We start from the raw sequence: 20,317 nt of genomic DNA, 5'->3' as shown, positions 1-20,317 counted from the left end.
TCTTCGAGGTCATGCCCCTTGGATCTGCATGACCTTCCTTTTGTCACAAGTGAGGGTCCTTTTATCAGACACTTGCCCTGCCCCAATACCTGACCCCTACTTTCCCAGAACCCTCAGACACATCCTCACCTGTGTAAAACCCTGCCCCCTAGTAGCACCACATCCCAAGGCCTTGACCCTTGTGGACTTATCCTCTGTGACACCGCCCCTGGCCACGCCTCCATATTTATGGGACCACGCCCCATTGTCACAATGCCCTCCGTTGGCTCCACCCACTTGAGGCCACGCCCCTCGCCCTGGCCCTACCTCCTGTGGCCACGGCCTCCCAGCTCACCCAATGGCCACCCTCCTGTAACTATGCCCATCATTTGGCTCCAACCACTTGAGGCCACGCCCCTCGCATGTCCCATCCTCCTGTGGCCATGCCCTCTCCCAGCTCATCCAATGGCCACCCTTCTGCGACCACGCCCATCTCTTGGCTCCACCTACTTAAGGCCACTCCCCTCAAAAGTCCCATCCTCCTGTGGCTACGCCCCTCTCCCAGCTCACCCAATGGCCACCCTCCTGTAACCACGCCCATCCCGTGGCTCCACCCACTTGAGGCCACGCCCCTCGTCCTGGCCTACCTCCTCCTGGAAGAGGCTCTGGCGGTTGCGCAGACTGCGCAGCTTGGTCTGCTTCTCCTCATGCTGCAGTTCCTCCGAGGGAGGCTCAAAGTAGCCGATGAGGTCCTGCAGGCTCAGGATGACGCCGTCGATGGGCAGCGCTGTGCCCGCGGGTGGCCCCGCACCCCGCGGCTTCCCGCTGAAGCTGTCCAGGCCCCTGTGGGGACCATGCCTCGTTTAGTCAGCCCACACCCCACACTCCTCTGCACCCCAGCCCAAGGCAGGACTCCCAACCACACACACACTCTGTGCAAGACACAGGCCAGGGCCCTGGGCCTGGGCCACAGAAAAAAGAGATCTTGGTCGGGGGCCTGAGGTCAAAGTCATGGTCTTGAGGTCAGATTAGGGGTCGAGTGTCCAAAGGTCAGGAGGTTCAAGGTCAGGGGTCTAGACTGATGTTGGAAAGAAAAGAGGTGAATGTGCCCCTACTGGGCACCAAACATACTTGATGAATTGATTGTACAGGCCGGCCGTGCTGTAGATCATGCGTGCGGCCTGTGACTCCTCCTGCTGGCAGCGGGTCAGTGATAGCGCATCGTCCATGTGGCCTTCCTGGTGCAGTATGGCCTGCCATGGGGAAACCAAGTCAGGTGGGGCTTCCCCAACTCCACCAAAACACCCTGACTTGCAGATCTTTCTGCTAGTCCCTTCTATCTTTCATCTCTTTCCTGTCTCTGGTCCTTGCTGTCTCTCTGTCATCTCTGCTCACTGATTTCCCATTCCCCTCTCTGTTCCTTTGTCATCCAGTGCCCTCCACTCTATCTGCCTCTCTGTCCACTTTCTCCCCATCTCTCCCTCTCTGTCTCTTTCTTATTTTTCCCCATGTTCTACTACCAACTCAGTGGAGTCAAAGAACCTCAGCCCTCCAACACATATACCCCAAACACATGAAGCTTTCCATGAAGCGAATGAGGCATCCTAGCTGCTGGCTGACTCCCCTGAACTTGGTCAGTTTCCCATTTCCTTCCCTGCCCAAACCCTTCTCAGTTTCTTCTGCTCAGGCACCTCCCAGGTCTCCCATTTCACAAGGGTGCTTCCTGGTCTCCCCATAACTCACTCAACAACTATCTATTACTTTATTGGTTTGGGGGCCACACCTGGGGGTGTTCAGGGCTTACTCCAGACTCAGTGCTCAGCGATCACTTCTAAATGGGCTTGAGGACCATGTAAAGTACCAGGGACCAAACCAGGATCAATCATGTGAAAAGCAACTTCTTGCCATCCCGTATCATCTCTCTGCCTCCACCTTTTTCTTTTTTTTGTTTCTTTTTTTTTTTTTTTTTTGGTTATAGTGTCCACCAGGTATTACGCTTCTCATTGTTCACACAGGTAGAAACTGCTTGCTTTTATTTGTTTCGGTTTTGGGGGGCACAACCACTGGTACTCAGGGCTTACTCCTGTCTCTGTGCTCAGGGATCATTCCTGGCAGGCTCAGGGGGACCATATGGTGATGCCGGAGATTGAACCTGGGTCAGCTGCATGCAAAGCAAGTGCTTTACAAGGTGTACCAGTTCTTTTCTGTTTTGTTTTGGTTTTGGGCTTTTGGGCTACAGACAGTGATGCTCAGGGCTTACTCCTGGCTCTGCACTCAGGGTTCAGTCCTGGTATGCTTAGGAAACCATATGGGATGCCAGGGATCAAAGCCAGGTCAGCCATGGGAAAGGCAAATGTCCTACCTGCTGTGCTATCGTTCCAGCCCGAGCCTACTGTACTATCTATCTGGTTCCCATATATCTTCTCTCCTTTTAATATCAGTTTCTCTCTCAATCTTGCCCTCAAAGTCTCAGAGGCTAGCAACCATGCCAATCCCCTCATGTCTACACCCCACTTGTTCCTCCCCTGCCAAGCACACACCTTCTTCTTGAGCACTCCAAGTCGTAGAGCCTTGGGGTCCGGGGCTGCATATGTGAGCCACAGGCCTGAGGCTACGTGCTGCACGAAGCACAACGACTCCCCATACTTGATCTCAGGGGGGCCCATGCCCTCCACATCCCTCTTGGGGGCCACATCCAGCTTCTCCTGCAGGGGTAGAGGTCAAAGGTCAGATTTCTTTACCTGTGCATTTGACGGGGGTGTAATGCCAAGAGATGCAAACTCAAGGTCTGGAGTGAGATTTGTGGGAGCCCTAATGCACTGACCTTGGAGATTCGGAAGCAGAAGGAAGTGGCCTTGGTATGAGCTTTGCTGGCATCTACCACTACCAGACCCTGGTCCTCAGTGAGTGCCAGGTACCGGCCGGTGGTGACGTGGCGTAGGCGCAGTGGCTGGCCCCAACGCAGGTGACTTCCACTCCAGCTGGGGGGGTGCAGGATGGCAGCAGGAGAGTCAGCTGACCCTGCAGTCTTCCCAGGGTCGACGCCCCAGCTGTCTTCCAGGTTACCCCAAACTTTCCTTGGGATCTCAGATATTTTGTCTTTGGGGAGGCTTGGATCACACCCAGTGGTTCCCAGGGCACCATGCAGGATTGGGGATTAAGCCAGGCCTCCCCCTAAGCAAAACTGGTAGTACAGAAGGTAGGATGTCATACGAGGATGACTGCATTCAGTCCTCAGCATCCTATATGGTTCTTTGAGCAGCACCAGAAGTGACTCCTGAGGTCAGAGTCCTGAGCTCTGCTGAGTGTGGCCCAACTCCCCACTCCACCCCAAAATGCTATATGCTAGACCCTCAAGCCAACTCTCTGACTAGCCCTCAAATCATTTTCAGAACCCTCTAATCCTCTCTGGCCCTTGGGGCTCCCCAGATATCTTCAGTAACCCCAACTTGCCCCAGACCCCTAATTTGCTCTTCCTATGTTTTCCATCCAGAACCCCAAGTCACTCCATCATGTACCCCTCCCCTAAGAGTCTCCTTCCCCCAGGACACTACAGTTTCTGGAATGACCTTGACTATTTTCCTGAGTACCCACATATTTCCTTTACACACCCTCAGTTCTTCCCTCGGGACAATTTCTGCTCTCCAGGGCCCCTTATACCTGATCCTCAGTGGTTCCAGTCTCCAGAGGGAGCGGGCGTGGGTGCACACGGCTCCTCCCTCATAGTACACCACCCTGGGGGTTGTAAGAGAGAATGAGGTCAGGTGTTCAGACTCTAGCCAACCAGAGCCGGGACCCCCACCTTTGCCCACAGCATCCCCCGGGCCAGACCTGCGCTGGTCCTCGCTGTCAGAGGGGGAAATGGTCAGGCACTCATCCATATGTCCGTGAAAGAGGCGCAGGACATGACCCCCTGTTACATAACCTGAATGGGAAAAGGGAAGGTTGGAGTTGAGCACCAAAGTGGAGTTGGGGAGTCCTGAGATCTCCATATATAAGGCAGGGGGCTGGAGTGGGTTCAGCAGAACAAGATAATAGTCTTGAGGCACCAAGGCAGCAATCCACGTTTTGCCACCAGACTGAGGCTTTAAATGGGGTATGAGTTGTGAGGTTTGAGGGTGGGGGCCTGGCCTGAATTTATAGGTTAAATCTCATGTTCCCTAATTCTGGGGTCTAATCTCCCGGGCTGGGTTTAGAGGGGTTTGAGTTTAGATGTGTGGTAATTTGAGTTTGGTGTCTGATTTTTGAGGGACACTCAAGGTTCTGAAGCTGGTGTCTGAGGTTTGAGGTCTGATTTTGCAGATACTGAACCCCAAATTAAGAAGCTAGTGGGTTCAAGTTTCAGGGTGTGAGATGAAAATTTGAGTGGGGGACCGGAGAGATAGCATGGAGGTAGGGCGTTTGCCTTGCGTGCAGAAGGACAGTGGTTCGAATCCTTGCATCCCATATAGTCCCCCAAGCCTGCCAGGGGAGATTTCTGAGCATAGAGCCAGGAGTAACTCCTGAGCGCTGTCGAGTGTGACCCAAAAACCAAAAAAAAAAAAAAAAGGAATCACTCTTGGCAGTCTTGGGAGATAAAATGGGATCCCAGAGATCAAACCCAGGTTGAGCAAGTGCAAGGCAAATGCCCTGTGTGCTGCCACTCCAGCTCCTCCCCCCCAAAAAAAAAATTGGGGTGGGTCAGGTTCAGGATAGTGGGAAGTTGACTGTGTATGATGGGCATGTTCAAATGTTTGGGGAAATGATTTGAGGTCTCCAACTGGTGTCTAAGTCTGAGGGGAAACGGAGGTTGGAACTTGGAATCAGGTTATCAGTGGCTCAAAGGTGATATCTATGGACCAGAGAGATAGTACAGTGGCTAAGATGTCTGTATTGCATGTGGCAAACTGGGATTCGATCCACCAGCATCCCATATGGTCCCCAGAGCATCACCACAAGTAATCGCTGAGCACCACCTAGTGTGGCCCCAAAATAACCAAAGGGGGAAAAATGGTGAGGAAGTTGAGGCTCTGAATTTGAATGTGGGTTCAGGTTTGAGCTCTGAGGTCTCTGCTCCAAGGCTCTATTACTCTGTGGATCTGCATTTAGCACCTAAGTGGGGTGTGTCTTGGAGATGAATCCTTTGGGTCTGAGTTTGGGGTTTGGGGGTCTGAATTGAAGACCTAAATATAAAAGGTATAGTTTGAAGGTCTCAGCTCGGGGTCCAAGGACAATGCTGGAATAGTTAGGGGCTTTTTTTGGGGGGGGTGGTCTCGGTGCAAGCAGTCTGGAGTCTCACCCTCTTCGCTGCAGGAACAGATGGGGTTCACATTCCACAGAGTCTGCATGAAGGAAGCATCAGCCTGGAGCTCCCCACTGGCAGTAGACAGGTGCTAGGGCCATCGGAGATGGTGGGGAAAAGCAAGAGTTTGAGGCCACAGACAGTGGGGTTGCGTAAGAAAGAGGGTGCTAGGAAGGAGCAGATGATGGAAAACAAAATGACAGGTCTCAGATGCCTGAGATCAAGTCAGGAAATGGGGTGGTAGAAACCAGAGGCTGAAGGTCAAAGGTCAGGAAACTAGAAATGGGGAGTCAAAGTCCTGAGGAAGCAGGGAAAGGGACCCCACCCCTCACTCATTCCAGCTCTGGGCCAGCCTTGGATGGATAAGAATCTCACCAGGTAGCGTTCGGAGGAGACGCTGACCAGGATGAGGTCGTCCCCGACTCGGACCTTTTCTCCTTCTGACCTCTGCTTAGATGCGGGGTGCATGGTCCACCAACAGGCTTCGCCTATGGGGATTAGGGGATGTGGCAGAGGTCAGGGCTTCAATTCCCAGAATGCCCTACCTGGGGCATCTTCCCAATATGCTTGCTCTTTCCCCTGAGCCTCGAAAACCCCTTAACCCCAAACTCCATTCCTCCCAGACCCCCATTCTGCCCTCAGATCTTGCCGAGGTGTCCCCCTTAATTGCTCAAGTCTCCCTGTCCAAATGTGATCCTGCACAGCCTGAGAGGTTTCTGCCCCAAGAACATCCCCATGCCCCCTCAAGCTCTGCCGACCTTCTGCACCCCAACATCTCTCTTACGGGTTCCCCAGTTACCCCGTCTCCCTGTAGTCCCGGTACCTGTGGCGTCCTCCTGCAGTCCCACGTCAAAGGCTAGCTTGTCTGTCATGGAGCGGGAGGTGGTGAGGCAACTGAGGTACTGCGGGGAAAGGGGTGTCAGCCTCGAAGCGGCCCCTCCGACGCCCCCTGCCACCCCACCAGGCCCTGCGGTACTCACCATACGACTGTGCGCGTGCCGGAGCAGGATGGCGTGGCCATACAGGAGAGTCCGGTGGCCCCCACCTTGGGATGACTGTCAAGGTGAGATTTAAGGAGCACAGAGTCAGCACGGAACCCCTGAGAGCTCATACATCAACAAGGTGGGGAGTGTGCCCCATAAAACACCATGCTCAGGCTTGCGAGCAAGAACCCTTGCACAGAGCAGCAGGGGAGATGGTGCATGGGATGTGGCAGTTGTCTTGCGCGCGGCTGGGTTGGATCCCCGGCACCACTGAGCAAAAGCCAGGGGGTAAGCCCTGAGCACCACTGGGTGGGACCTAAAAAAATGTCTTGTGGTCCGGGGTTCCAATATGGCCGGAAGTTCACTCTTGTCCTCCCTGGTTCCATCTGTCACTTTGGGAACCAGGCCCCAAAGTCACTCAGGGAGGCAGGCCCCTTCCTCTGAGTGCCTGGGGGACACTCTGGGGAGCCCCAGGATCTTTCCTCAAGCCTGTCACCGGTATGCAACCTTGCCCTGGGACTCCCACCCAGCACAAGGACATTCAACTCCTATTGCACAGGGGAGGGACAGGACACCCTGGGCTCCCTGGCATCATAGCTGCACCCCTGATACCCAAGCTTTGGAGGCAGTCATGTGATGAGGTGATGTGATCACATGGCTTTATTAGCAGCTGGGTCTAGGGAACCCACAGGGGGTGGGGAGAGGCCCCATGCTGAGAAGAGGTTGGAGGGGCAGTGGGAGAAGGTGAGAGAAGGAGAGAGCAGGAGGCAGGAACTAGGTTCCAAGCCCCCACCCTTCCTTCTTTCCTTCCTGCCTGGCCTGTTCTGGGCTCCACAGCCTCTGACAGCGGGGGGTGTGGGGAAGTCCCCCAACCCTCTGTGCAGGACGTAGGCCTGAGAGTCAGGCCTGAGGGCAGGAAAGATGGGGTCAGACCTACCCACTTATCCAAATTGAGGGCCTGTGTGGGGCGGGGCAGAGAAAGGAAGAAGAGCAGCTGAGAAGGGCCCCCCCCCACCCGCCGGCCCCTTACCCCCTCTGCCCGAGCCTCACCTCCACGCCTGCCTCCACAGCATTTGCCAACATCTCTTGCAGAGCGCGGACCGACAGGGACTGCTCCAGCACGAAGCAGCAGATGGCCAGGTCAGGGGGCACATTCTGGGGGCCATGTGAAAGGAGAGACCAAGTGCTACTAAAAGCCCAGCCTGAATGTCTCATCCATGAGACACCTGTCCCAAGCCCCAGTCTTCAGACCCTAGAGCCTCACCCACATTATCAAAGCCCCTTCCCACCTTCTCCCTGCAGACCAGAAGCTTCCATGCAGCCCTCCCAGCTCTGGGCCCCCCACAGCACTTCCTGGGAGCCTCAAACCATGACCACGCCCACCTGTCCACACTTACACCCACCCACCGCACCACCAGAGAGTAGCCCTGACTCTCCCAGAAGAGAAACCCCGACTCTCCCACACTAGCCCCAAAGGAAGCCCTTCCCAGGCTTCATCATCAGACACCCTCACTCTTGCCTCCTTCCTCAGACACCTGCGCAACCTACTGAGCACAGGCAAGGGCTGGCCTTCTTCCCTCCAAGACTCCATCGGTTCCATCTGGAGTTCCCCCTGCACCCCCAGAAGTCCTGCTCCCCCAGACCCCAGCTTCCTTTCTCCCTCTTTGTCTCCCTCTTTCCCCATCACCTCCTCTCTCAGACCCCCATCCTCCTCCTTTTCCTCCTTTTCCACCTCCTCCACCTTCTCCTCCTTCTCCAGCCCATCTCCAGACAGCACCTGGAGTCACCCCTGACCCCTCCAGATCACCACGGACACACACACACACACACACACATACACACACACACATTCATAACACATACATATAACTCATATATAGACTCAAACACTCATATTTACTCTCTTACACCCACTTACATGCACACACAATCATACATTCACAGTCACAATCACACAATCACACATTAATACATACATTCACATACATTCATACATGCATCCTGTTCGTCCCTACTGAGACATCCAGGCTCTTTTCCCTGCCCAGACATGCATCACCCCCTCAGCCCCCTGAGATGGGCCCCAAGCCCAGACTGGCTCTTTCCCCTGACGCCCACCCCACTACCAGCCGCACAGACCTGGGCATTACTGGTGGGCTCCAGGAAGCAGAGGCGGTTGCCAAAGCCCTCAGCGGCCAGACACAGCTTCAGCTGCTCCTTGAGCACCGTTGCACTGCATTGCAGGACCACCTCGTCATCCTAGGAGACACAGGGGTGTCAGGCTGCCCACTCCCACAGAAGCCCCCTCTTCCTGGGAACTGCCTACAGCTCCCGCCTCACCCTCCCCATTCTTCCAACCACCCGGGCCTGAACACCTTTCCAAAGGTGCCAGGTCAGAGGAGCCCACTGTAAAATGTGGAGAGCCCGGGCCCGGAGAGATAGCACAGCGGTGTTTGCCTGGCAAGCAGCCGATTCAGGACCAAAGGTGGTTGGTTCGAATCCCGGTGTCCCATATGGTCCCCCCCGTGCCTGCCAGGAGCTATTTCTGAGCAGACAGCCAGGAGTAACCCCTGAGCACCGCCGGGTGTGACCCAAAAACCAAAAAAAAAGAAAAAAAAATGTGGAGAGCCCCATTTATAAAACGTGGGACTTGGCCAGAGCATAGCACAGCTGGAAGGGCATTTGTTTTTATCATGCAGCCAACCTAAACTCAAACCCTGGCACCAATATGCTCCCTTGGGCCCCACCAAGAGTGATCCCTGAGCACAGAGCCAGGAATAAACACTGAGCACTGTCAGGTGTGCTCCCCCCCGCCCCCGCAAAAAAATGTGGAGACTGAGGCTCAAAGAGGAGATAGGACTTGTTCAAGGCAATAGCACAGGTAATAGGAGCTGGGACTTAAACTGAGTCCAAAGTCTCCAAGCTGGTGTGAACAAGCTGGCTCTGGAGGGTGGAAGCTAAACATTTCAGTGCTCATTCATGTGCTGTTTCGTTTTATTTTGGTTTTAGGTTTTGTTGTTCCATTTGTTCTTGTTGTGTGTTTCTGTGGTGTTTTTTTTAATCACAACTTATTTTTTGCAATTCTGGGGTTTGAGCCCAGGTCCCCCACATGTTTATTCAGGACATGCTCTCTCATGAGCCAGAGCCCCAATTCCTTCTTCCCCTTTTGTTCATTTGTTTCTTTCTTTCTTTTTTTTTTTTTTTTTTTTTTTTTTGGTTTTTGGGCCACTTCGGCAGTGCTCAGGAGTTACTCCTGGCTGTCTGCTCAGAAATAGATCCTGCAGGCACGGGGGACCATATGGGACACCGGGATTCGAACCAACCACCTTAGGTCCTAGATCGGCTGCTTGCAAGGCAAACGCCGCTGTGCTATCTCTCCGGGCCCAGTTCATTTGTTTCTACACCAAGCAGTACTTAGTACTTACTCCTGGCTCTGTGCTCAGGGGTCACTAATGGTTAGTTCAGGGACCATATAGGATGTCAGGGATGGTTTTGGTTTTTGGTTTTTAGTTTTTTTTTTTGGGGGGGGGTCACACCCGGCAGTGCTCAGAGGTCACTCTGGCTGTCTGCTCAGAAATAGCTCCTGGCAGGCACGGGGGACCATATGGGACACCAGGATTTGAACCAATCACCTTTGGTCCTGGATCGGCTGCTTGCAAGGCAAACGCCGCTGTGCTATCTCTCAGAGCCCGGATGTCAGGGATGGAACCTCAGTTGGTTAGACGCAAAGCTATGGCTCCTTTGTTCTGTTTTGTTTTGTTTTGTTTTTGCCATACCCAGAGGCACATAGTACTTACTCCTGATTCTGCACTCAGAAATCACTCCTGGCAGTGCTCAGGGGACCCTATGGGATGCCGGCAATCAAACCTAGACACATTCAAGGCAAATGCCTACTCACTGTATTCTCACTCTAGCACCCCCTTGTTCTCTTTTAGAGAGTAAATTATGGGCCCAGTAGTTGAGCACAAGCTCAAGAATTAAGTCCTGGGGACCGGAGAGATAGCATGAAGTAAGGCACTTGCCTTACATGCAGAAAGGCATGTGGTTCGAATCCCAGCATCCCATATGGTCTCCTGAGCCTGCCAGGATCGATTTCTGAGTGTAGAGCCAGGAGGAACCCCTGAGCAGTGCCTGGTGTGACCCCCCCCCAAAAAAAAAGAATAAAGTCCTGGGTTCCATCCTTCACACTAGCATGGAGGGGGGTTTCTAGGGCTTCTCCACTGGAGGCCAGAGTCCAGTTTGGACTCTGGAGAGAAAGATCAAATACCATGCCCTCGTAACTCATAATTCAGCTGAATGCAGGCATCACCTCCAGAAAAATGTGTGGTGTTTGGCAATTTTTTCTCCATGCAAATATTGTGGAAGATCATTGCAATCACCCCATTGGTATGTCCACAGAAGACCATGTAAAATCATAAAGGAACACATAGGAAGGACCATGTGGAATCACATTAGACATGAACTATACAGAACAATGAGGAATTGTGTAGGACTCCTTAGGGCTTGAGAGGACACCATAGGGCCCTAGATGAAGCGTGTTGTTAAGTGATGTGTGACTGAACTCAGTTTCCTGCCTCTGATAAGGTTCCGTGCGGTGGTTTTGTAAGAGCCCGCCCTTGCTTTCAGGAAGCAGATGCTGAAGGACTGCGGAGCAAGGACCCCACATATCCTCCAACAAGTCAGGGGGATATGAAAGAAGGAGGTGGGCAGGCAGGTAAAGTTTATGCAGTAAGATGGGAGAGAATAGTATCTGAGGCTGTCTCAGAGTCCTCTCAGCTAACTCTGCAACTTCTCTAACTTCTGAGCAATTTTCACAGGGCCTGGAGAGGCACAGCTAGTAAGGCACTTGCCTTGCATAGGGCTGACCTGGGTTCAATTCCCGAGAACCCCGAGCCCGCCAATGATTCCTAAGTGCAGAACCAGCAGTAAGCTGACTACTTCTGGTATAGCAAAAAAAAAAAAAAAAAGTAATTTCCAGACAATACTCTCAAATTTAAAATAAATTGGGACCAAAGCAATAGTATAGTAAGGAAGGCACTTGCCTTACTCATGCAAGCCAGGTTCTTGTTTTTTGCTTTTGTTGTTGTTGTTTTGTTTTGTTTTTTGGGTCATACCCTGCTAAGTTCAGGGGTTACTCCTGGCTTTGCACTCAGAAATCGCTCTGGCAGGCACGGGGGACCATATGAGATGCCGAGTTTAGAACCACCATCAGTCCTGGATCGGCTGCATGCAAGGTATTTTAAATGCCCTACCGCTGTGCTATCTCTCCAGCCCCCATTAGTTTTTGTTTTAGTTCTTGAGCCACACGCAGCTGTGTTCAGGGGTTACTCCTGGCCTTTCACTCAGAAATTGCTCCTGGCAGTCTCCAGGGGCCATATAGGATTCCAGGTAACAAACCCAGGTTCAGCCATGTGCAAGGTAAAAGTCCTACCCACTGTGCTATCGCTCCAGCCCCTATTCTTTTTTGTTTTTGTTTTCGAAGCCAGGTCTATTCCCAGAACCCCTATGGTATCCAAACCCTTAGTTGAGAACCAATTAAATTAAATGTAATTTAATTACATTTTAAACAAAAAGGAAAGCATTTTCTAGGTACTGGCTCCTCTGGTGCCATTCACCTGTATTAACTCGTCTGACCCTCTTATAGGAAGCCAAGGAAAAGGGAGGTCTAGAGAGGCCAAGACCATGGTCAAAGTGGCAGGTCACGATCACACTAGAGAGCAAATGAAGCTGGGATTTGATTCCAGTAACCTGGCTCTATAAAATACACCTGAAAACACTAGATCGCAACAACAACAAAAACAACAACAACAACAACACTGGATTGCTCCTTATTATGTTCCTAAAACCATATGCTCTTAACATTTTGGGCAATAGAGGCCAGAGCAATAGCACAGCGGTAGGACATTTGCCTAGCATGTGGCCGATCCAGGTCGGACCTGGTTCGATCCCCAGCATTTCATATGATCCCCTCAGCCAGGAGTGATTTCTGGGTGCAGAGCCAGGAGTAATCTAGGATCGTTACTGGGTGTGGCCCAAAACAAACAAACAAACAAAAATACATTTTGGGCAATAAACAGATTGCATGTGTGACCTTGGTGCTGAACTCTAACCTAAGCGTGCTATGAACAGTACCACTGAGATGTATGTAAAGACATCTCAGACACCTGCCTTGCGAAATCTCCTTATAACATGTTTCTCTGCCTATCCCCTCACTAAATGATATGTGACTGTTTGGTGGCTCTTCTAGAACATTTTTTTCCCTGCCCCTTTCCCCCCTTGGACATTGATAGCCAATGTAAACATCCTAGAGTTGTTGCATCTTCTTACAGAGTGATTGCCCTGCGATGGGTCAGAGCTCAGAAGCTCAGAGGCTGGAGTGTGTGCTTTGCTTGTGGGAGCCCTAGGCTCCATCCCTGGTACCACATGGTCCCAACCAAGCATCACTGGGTGTCCCCTCCAAAGAAAATATAACTTTATTTTAGTTTATTTAGGATTTTGGGCCCCATCCAGCAGTGCTCAAGGAATATTTCTGGCTCTGTGCTGAGGAATCATTCCTGGCAGGAGTTAGGGTACCATATGAGATACCGAGGATTAAACTCAGATTGGCTGTATGCAAGACAAATGCCTTATCTGTTGTATTACCCTTCTGTCACCACAAAAAAAAAACAACAAAACGGGGCCGGGCGGTGGCGCTGGAGGTAAGGTGTCTGCCTTGCCTGCGCTAGCCTAGGACGGACCGCGGTTCGATCCCCCGGCGTCCCATATGGTCCCCCAAGCCAGGAGCAACTTCTGAGCACATAGCCAGGAGTAACCCCTGAGTGTCACCAGGTGTGGCCCAAAAAAAAAACAAAAAAAAAAACAACAAAACACTTTGGGGGAGGACAGAGTGATAACATAGCAGGCAGAGTGTTTGCCTTGCACGCGACTGACCCCGGTTCCATGCCTGGCATCCCATATGATCCTCCAAATACCCCCCAAGACCGATTCCTGAGTAGAGCCAGGAGTAACTCCTGAGCACCACTGGGTAAAGCCCAAATTACAAAACCAAAAAACTACAGCAACCATTTTTTTGTTTTAAGTGATGAAGGCAAGGAATGTGGCTCTGATTGTGAAGCCCTGGGGTCAAATACATGCAGAGCTGGAGTATTCCAGTTTATAACTGAGTAGCCCTGGATGTGACTCCAAAACAGAAGGGGCCGGAGAGATAGCATGGAGGTAGGGCATCTGCTTTGCATGCAGAAGGACAGTGGTTCGAATCCTGGCATCTCATATGGTCCCCCAAGCCTGCCAGGAGCAATTTCTAAGCATAGAGCCAGGAGTAACCCCTGAACGCTGCTGGGTGTGACCCAAAAACGAAAAACAAAACAAAACAAAAATGGAAATTGTCTCCAGGCTATAAGGATCACTCAGATATTCCAGGCAGTCAAGTCTGTCTGTCTGTCTGTCTGTCTGTCTGTCTGTCTATTGCCATGGAGATGTATCAGACTGCTGAGAGACTGGCTCAGGTTCTGTAACTTTTCAGAAACCATGGTGTCTCAGGGCTCTGCCTTCTGCTTGAGGTGCTCTGGGCATGAACTATGAGCCCATTACTCAGCCACAAACTGAGTAATTCCCGAGACCCATGGAGACAAAATCCCTTAAGGAAACAACAGGTAAACTGATTCATCCTCCTGGGATCTGCATAATGGAAAAGCCAACATGGCCTGATCAAAATGAAAAGCTTTGGGGGTGCGGGGGACATTGGAGAGGGGAGGCAGACAGCCTCCCTGAGAAGATGGCATTTGAGCTGAGACTTGTCCAAAGGACAAGAAGGAAAGTGGATGGAAGAAGGTTCGGGAAATGGGGCTGTGTAAGCTGAGGCCCTTGGCTGGGAGCGGGGAGGTGATGAGGAAGTGGAGAGAGAAAGGGAGGGCAGGAATTAGGGAACAGAGGGAGAAGCTGAAACCCTGAGGATATGTGCACAGGTCCCTGGAATCCTTATAGTGCTCAGACTGGACTTTCAGATACAGAGAATAAAAGTGAAAATATCTTGCCCAAAGCTAGTCTCAATGTCTAGGCACCAGAAATTCTCCCACCAAGTTGTCTCCTCTCTCCAAATAGAAAGAGGAAAGGTTCTGGTTAAACCCACAGCTTCTGCAAACCTCAAAAAACACATGTGTGCCCTAACACTCCAACACAATGACAGAAGCAATCAAAAGGGGGAAGAAGTAGGGAAAGACAGTTTTCTGTTTTTTGTTTTTTCGGGTTATTTTTTGGGGGGGCCACACCCGGTGACACTCAGGGGTTACTCCTAGCTATGTGCTCAGAAATCAGTCCTGCCTTGGGGGACCATATGGGATGCCAGGGAATCAAACCCATCCTGGGTCAGCCGCTTACAAGGCAAATGCCCTACTGCTGCACTATTACTCCAGACTCTCTCTCTCTCTCTCTCTCTCTCTCTCTCTCTCTCTCTCTCTCTCTCTCTCTCTCTCTCTCTCTCTCTCTCTCTCTCTCTCTATTTTGGGCCACACCCCATAGTACTCAGGACTTACTCTTGACTCTGCACTCAGGAATCACTCCTAGCAGGCTCAGGGGGATCATATGGGACACTGGAGATCAAACCCAGGTTGGCTGCATGCAAGGCAAATGTCCTCCCTACTGTATTGTTGCTCTGACCCCTATGGATTTTTACTTGAGTAAACATACAACTTCCTCACTGCTATAGATTTTGGCCCCGAAGTCTAGGGAGTGAGTGATTGGGTGGGTATCAGAGGAGGAGTGAATATGTCCCAGTGGGGTTCTGTTTTGGAAAAACCCTGGTCTAGACAAGGTGACAGGTCACCTTTTATGAATCAGAAGGAGACACGTTGGCCACTTGGCTTGAAAAGTTAAATAAGCAGGGGTGGGGCATTTGCCTTGCATGCACTGTATGGTCCCCTGAGTTCTACCAATAGTAATTCTTTTTTTTTTTTTTCTACCAAAAGTGATTCTTGAGTTCAGAGCCAGAAGTAAACCTGAGCAATGTGAGGTGTGGCCCAAAGTTAATATATATATATATATATATATATATATATATATATATATATATATATATATATATTGGTTTTTTGGGTCATACCCACCAGCGCTCAGGGCTTACTCCTGGCTCTATGCTCAGAAATTACCCCTGGCAGGCACAGGAGACCATATGGGATGCCGGGATTCGAATCACCATCCTTATTCATGAAAGGCAAACACCGGAGACCGGAGAGATCGCATAGCAGTGTTTGCCTTGCAAACAGCCGAACCAGGACCTAAGGTGGTTGTTTCAAATCCCGGCTCCCATGTGCCTGCCAGGAGCTATTTTTGAGCAGATAGCCAGGAGTAACCCCTGAGCACTGCTGGGTGTGGCCCAAAAAACAAGAAAAAAAATATTTTTTAAAAGTGAAGTAAGCAAGGGTTGGGATGGTAGGATGTTTGCTTTGTATGCAGCTGACTCAGGACAGACTCGGGTTCCATTCCCGGTATCCCATATAGTCCCCGGAGCCTGCTAGGAGTGATTTCTGAGTGCAGAGCCTGGAATAACCCCTGAGTACCACTGGATGTGCCCCCCGCCCAAAAAAAAAAAAAGTGAAATAAGCAGAGCAAGAACAGAAAATAGCAGTCTAGAAGCAAAATGCTAGCACAGCAGGTAGGGCATTTGCCTTGCATGTGGCTGACTCGGTTTCAATACCCGGCATCCCATTGGTCCCCCAAACTCACCAGAAGTGATTCCTAACTGCAGAGTCAGGAGTAGACCCTGGGGACAGCCAAGTATTGCCCAAAATTCAAATAATAATAGTAAATAGTACAAAGTACAAAGAGATAGTCCAGTGGTAGGGCATTCATCTTGCAAGCAGCTGATCCAGGACAGATGGTGGTTCGAATTCTAGCATCCATATGGTCCCCAACCCTGCCACGAGTGATTTCTGAGCATAGAGCCAGGAGTAACCCCTTAGCACCACTGGGCATGACCCAAAAAACAAAAAGTAAAAAATAAAATAAAATAAATAGCAGTCAGCCCTAGGCTCCAAGGTTCACTGGCATTGACATTGTGAGTTGCGTGTGACTCCATTTGGCTAAAAATAGGCATATGTGTGAATACACCTTGTTTGTCGTTATCATGTGGACTGCTAGAACTGGGGGCCATGCCAGCTCTGCAGGGGGAGTGGCAGGTAAAGTGCAGCCTCTTCACACAATGAAGCCACTCAGCCCCCCAAAAAGAGAAAGATTCTTGCTTACTTGGTGGGTTTGTTTTTGCTCAGAGGTGACTCCTGGCTCTGTGCTCAGAAATCCCTCTCAGGGACCATATAAGGTACTGAGGATCAAACGTGGATCAGATGCATGCAAGGCAAATGCCCTGCCCATCAAACCGGGGATCAAACCAGGGTCAGTTGCATGCAAGGCAACCACCCTACCCACTGTGCTATTTGCTCACTTAGATCCTAGTCAGAACTAGCAGCAAAAGAAGCACAACAGATGTAAGGCGCCTGCCTGGCATCACTCTGATACCAGTGTAAGCCCCAATACATATGTGCTCCTGAGCACCACAGGGGTCACTTCTGAGCACAGCCAAGTGTAGTCCCTGAGTATCGTGGGGCATGGTCCTCAAGCACCCCTCCAATAAATAGAAAGAAGCAAGATGCTGAACACACACTGATTTTTACCAGTTTACCAGGAGAATATCCTGCACCCTCAAGCTGTTGGCAGGTGGGTATGGGAAGGAACTGAGGGGACTTTCTGGGAGTAAAAGAATAATCCTATGCCTTGATTATTAGAGTGGTGACCCAAGGGTGTACAGTTTGTCCAAACATATTGAGGTATAACCTAAAATGTATGCCGGGCTTTTAGAGCTCAATAAAGTTGCTTTTATTTCCTTTTTATTGTGTTTGTTTTGTTTGGCTGAAGCTCCAGAAGGATTCCTGATAGGACTCAAGAGATACTATGCACTTGCCCAGGGCCTAGGACGAGGCAAGAGGTCTACTGTTGGGTCAGCCGACTTGGCCAGAAATAAAGAACTTTCCCTCTGACATATGCAGCACATAGACACACACACACCCCCAACACACTTGCAAGGTAAGCGCCTTAAACCCTGTACTGGCCCAAAAACCTTGATGTTTTAAGTAATTTTATTTGTACACATGCAATATTGGCTTGCCAGATAAAATAGATTTCTTTCTATGGACCAGAGCAATAGCACAGTGATAGGGCGGACATTTGCCTTGCATACAGCTGACCCGGAGACCCGGATTCGATTCCCGGCATCCTATATGGTTCCCCGAGCCTGCCAGGAGCAATTACTGAGCGCAGAGCCAGGAGTAACACTGAGAGCTGCCGAGTGTCGCCCAAAAACAAATAAACAAACAAACAAACAAACAAAGGTTTCTTTCTGCTAGGAGAATCTCATTCAAGTTCAATGGCTAAAGAGACCATGTAGGGATTAAGACATTTGCCTTGCACGCAGCCAATCTAAGTTTGCACCCTGATAGAGTTCCCTAAACTCTGCCAGGAGTGATCCCTGAGCACAGTTAGGAGTAGGCCTGAACACCAGGAGATGTGACTCCCAAACTAATAACTAAAATAAATAAAATTCAGGTAAACAGATCCAGTCTAGGTCCAAGAGAGATCAGAGCTAGACTTCTAGAAGCCCATCATGGTGGCAGAGACCCAAGTGAGCCCAGAAGGGCTGAAGAGCCCAGAAGAGAACACCTAGGCACCTCCTGGCCTTGCTCTGGGTGTGCCATGACCCCTACAGACACCAGCTCCCCTCCACAGCCCTCAGAGTTCAGTCAAGGCCCTGCCCCTGTAGTAACTTAGCATGGATAGTACTAGGAGCCCCAGGAGCCAGCGACTTGCTCGGGGACAGATGACCACGGTCAGCATCTGACCTGTGGTGTCAGCGAAGGGACGGGGGTGGGAGCAGGCGTCTGGGTGAAACTGAGGCGCCAGCTGTCCCCATCCTTCACCTCAGCGCCAGCTGTTCCTTCCTCCATCCCAGGAAACCGGAGCCGCTCCTGGGCTCCTATTCTGGGCCTGGAATGCTGTGTCAGCACTTGCCCAGGGCCCAGGACGGGGCAAGAGGCCTAGTGCTGGGTCAGCCGACCTGGCGACGAATGGAGAACGTTCCCTCTGACATACGCAGCACCCCCCCCCAACACCACTCACCGAACCCCTAGAGGGAAATGTAGGAAGGCCTCTGAGAGGGGCCGGCCCTCCCCACTCCTGTCTCTCTCTGTCCCCTTCCCGGGCCAGGTCCCAGAAAAGAGAGCTATTCTGAGAGGCGCACCTGTTACCACAGTTCCCATCCCTGCACCCCCCCCCCAACCCCACCACCCCTCACCAGGGATCAGAGATGCAGAACAGAACTAGAGAGACAGAGCAGACGAGGAGGAGGGTCCCGGGCCAGAGAACAAAGACAGAGACAGAGAGACAAGTGGAGAGATGGCCCGAGACACCAGCAGCGGACACACTTGTCCCTTCTTCAGAGTCAAGGACAGAGCAAGCCCCAAAACCAAGAAAAGAATCTCCACCTCTGCTGCCCAGAGATCCTGAAGGGTCGGGAAGTCAGAGGAACTGGATCCACGAACCCACTCCAGCCCCCTTCCCAAGAAATGGAATTGGGTCAGTCTGGAGCAAGAAGAAAATTAGGGCTGGGTGGCGAGGGGGGAGGGAAGGGGCAGCTAAATTAAGCCCAGGAATTAGAACCTGCCTTCCTCCAAGTGTCTGCTTCCAAGGTGGGGGTGCAGGGTGCTCGCTCAGCAGCCCCCCCTTCTCTGGGACAACTGGACCATGTTGGAAGAGAGAGGCGGCTGGAGATATGCCACCTCCCTGCGGCCAGCTGCCCCCCAAATTCTGCTCATTCTCTATGGTGAAAATAGGGGAGACTCAGAGGCAAAAAAAAAAAAAAAAGCAAACAGAGTCTGAGTGACAGTCACCCAGAAAGGCAGCAAAAGAGACCCCGAGTCTCAAAGATCCCCCAACAAGCCAAGAGCAAAGAGCCCCAGACAGCCAGCAGAGATACGCACCGTCCGCAGAAACTGAACCTCATCCTCGCCCTCTCCCCCGTCCCCCATGATGTCGAGGCCCTCGGGGGTGCGGGCTGAGGCCTGGAAAGAGCGGGAGGGGGCTGCAGGCTGGGCGGGCGGGCTGGGATCGGGCTGGGGTCGGAGACCTCGGTGGACGCTCCGGGGAGGGAGATGGAACTGCGAGGAGCGCGCGCGTGCTGGACAGAGCAGGGGCGGTGGCCACGCCCACTTGTCCTCATTGGACCGGAGGTCTCGTGGTCACGCCCCTTTGCCATGGCCCCTCCCACAAAGCCTGAAACCCGCTGCCGGAAGTAGCAGGGGGTCCCCTCCAGCTCTGCTAGAAAGTGACAAGGCTGGGCCTGAGCGGTGGTGAAAGCCGTAAGATGTCTTCTGCCTAGGACGGACCGCGGTTCGATTCCCCCCGGCGTCCCATAGGGTTCCTCCAAGCCAGGAGCAATGATTTCTGAGCACATAGCCAGGAGTAACCCCTGAACGTCACCGGGTGTGGCCCAAAAACCAAAAATAAATAAATAAATAAATAAATAAAAGTACCAATCGGAGTGATTAAAGAAAGGCAAGGCCCTGTTCAAAGGGACTGAGTGGTGTGCCGGTGATGTTCTGGGTACCACTCCCCACCCCTCAAAAAAAATAATGGAGAAAAGCAAGGACTGTGCCAGGCAGTTGGGATCTGAATCTCAGCCTTGCCACTCCTTTGAACGACCTTAGAAAAGTCACTTAGCCTCTCTGTGCGCCTAGTCTGGTTTTCTAGTTTGGTAAGAGAATGTTACTAGCACCTACTTCACGGGCTATGGAAGATTATTATTTTTTACACCCCCCTATTATTCAAGAATAATGTGGGGGACTTACTGAAGAGATAGTAAAGCGAGTAGGGCACTTGCTTTGCATGCAGATGATGGGGGTTCCATCCCAGGCACCCCCAGTATGACCTGTCAAGCCCCACCAGGAGTAATTCCTGAGCGCAGAGCTTGGAGTAACCACTGAGCATACTGAGCATCTAAGGTGTGAGAAGAAAGAGGAGGAAGAAAGGAGGAGGA

General features: G+C 51.6%; 1 protein-coding gene across 1 annotated transcript in view; it reads right to left on the bottom strand.

Annotated features, from left to right (window-relative positions):
* Positions 1 to 20,317, bottom strand: part of RYR1 (ryanodine receptor 1) — a 122,005-nt gene that overhangs the window by 101,334 nt on the left and 354 nt on the right. The window contains exons 2-15 of the mRNA XM_049787473.1: positions 19,507 to 19,599; positions 19,263 to 19,459; positions 8,380 to 8,499; positions 7,294 to 7,398; positions 6,241 to 6,315; positions 6,084 to 6,162; positions 5,636 to 5,748; positions 5,258 to 5,351; positions 3,811 to 3,904; positions 3,640 to 3,714; positions 2,804 to 2,960; positions 2,520 to 2,684; positions 1,111 to 1,232; positions 627 to 822 (exon numbers count right to left, since the gene is read on the bottom strand). Of these exons, the coding sequence (XP_049643430.1) occupies positions 627 to 822; positions 1,111 to 1,232; positions 2,520 to 2,684; positions 2,804 to 2,960; positions 3,640 to 3,714; positions 3,811 to 3,904; positions 5,258 to 5,351; positions 5,636 to 5,748; positions 6,084 to 6,162; positions 6,241 to 6,315; positions 7,294 to 7,398; positions 8,380 to 8,499; positions 19,263 to 19,459; positions 19,507 to 19,599 (1,685 nt within the window). The remainder of the gene's footprint in view (positions 1 to 626; positions 823 to 1,110; positions 1,233 to 2,519; positions 2,685 to 2,803; positions 2,961 to 3,639; positions 3,715 to 3,810; positions 3,905 to 5,257; positions 5,352 to 5,635; positions 5,749 to 6,083; positions 6,163 to 6,240; positions 6,316 to 7,293; positions 7,399 to 8,379; positions 8,500 to 19,262; positions 19,460 to 19,506; positions 19,600 to 20,317) is intronic.

Source organism: Suncus etruscus, chromosome 14 (genome assembly GCF_024139225.1).
Source record: "Suncus etruscus isolate mSunEtr1 chromosome 14, mSunEtr1.pri.cur, whole genome shotgun sequence".
NCBI classification, from domain to species: domain Eukaryota; kingdom Metazoa; phylum Chordata; class Mammalia; order Eulipotyphla; family Soricidae; genus Suncus; species Suncus etruscus.
The sequence above is the reverse complement of the archived record's forward strand: the minus strand, read 5'-3'. Positions and strand labels throughout refer to the sequence as shown.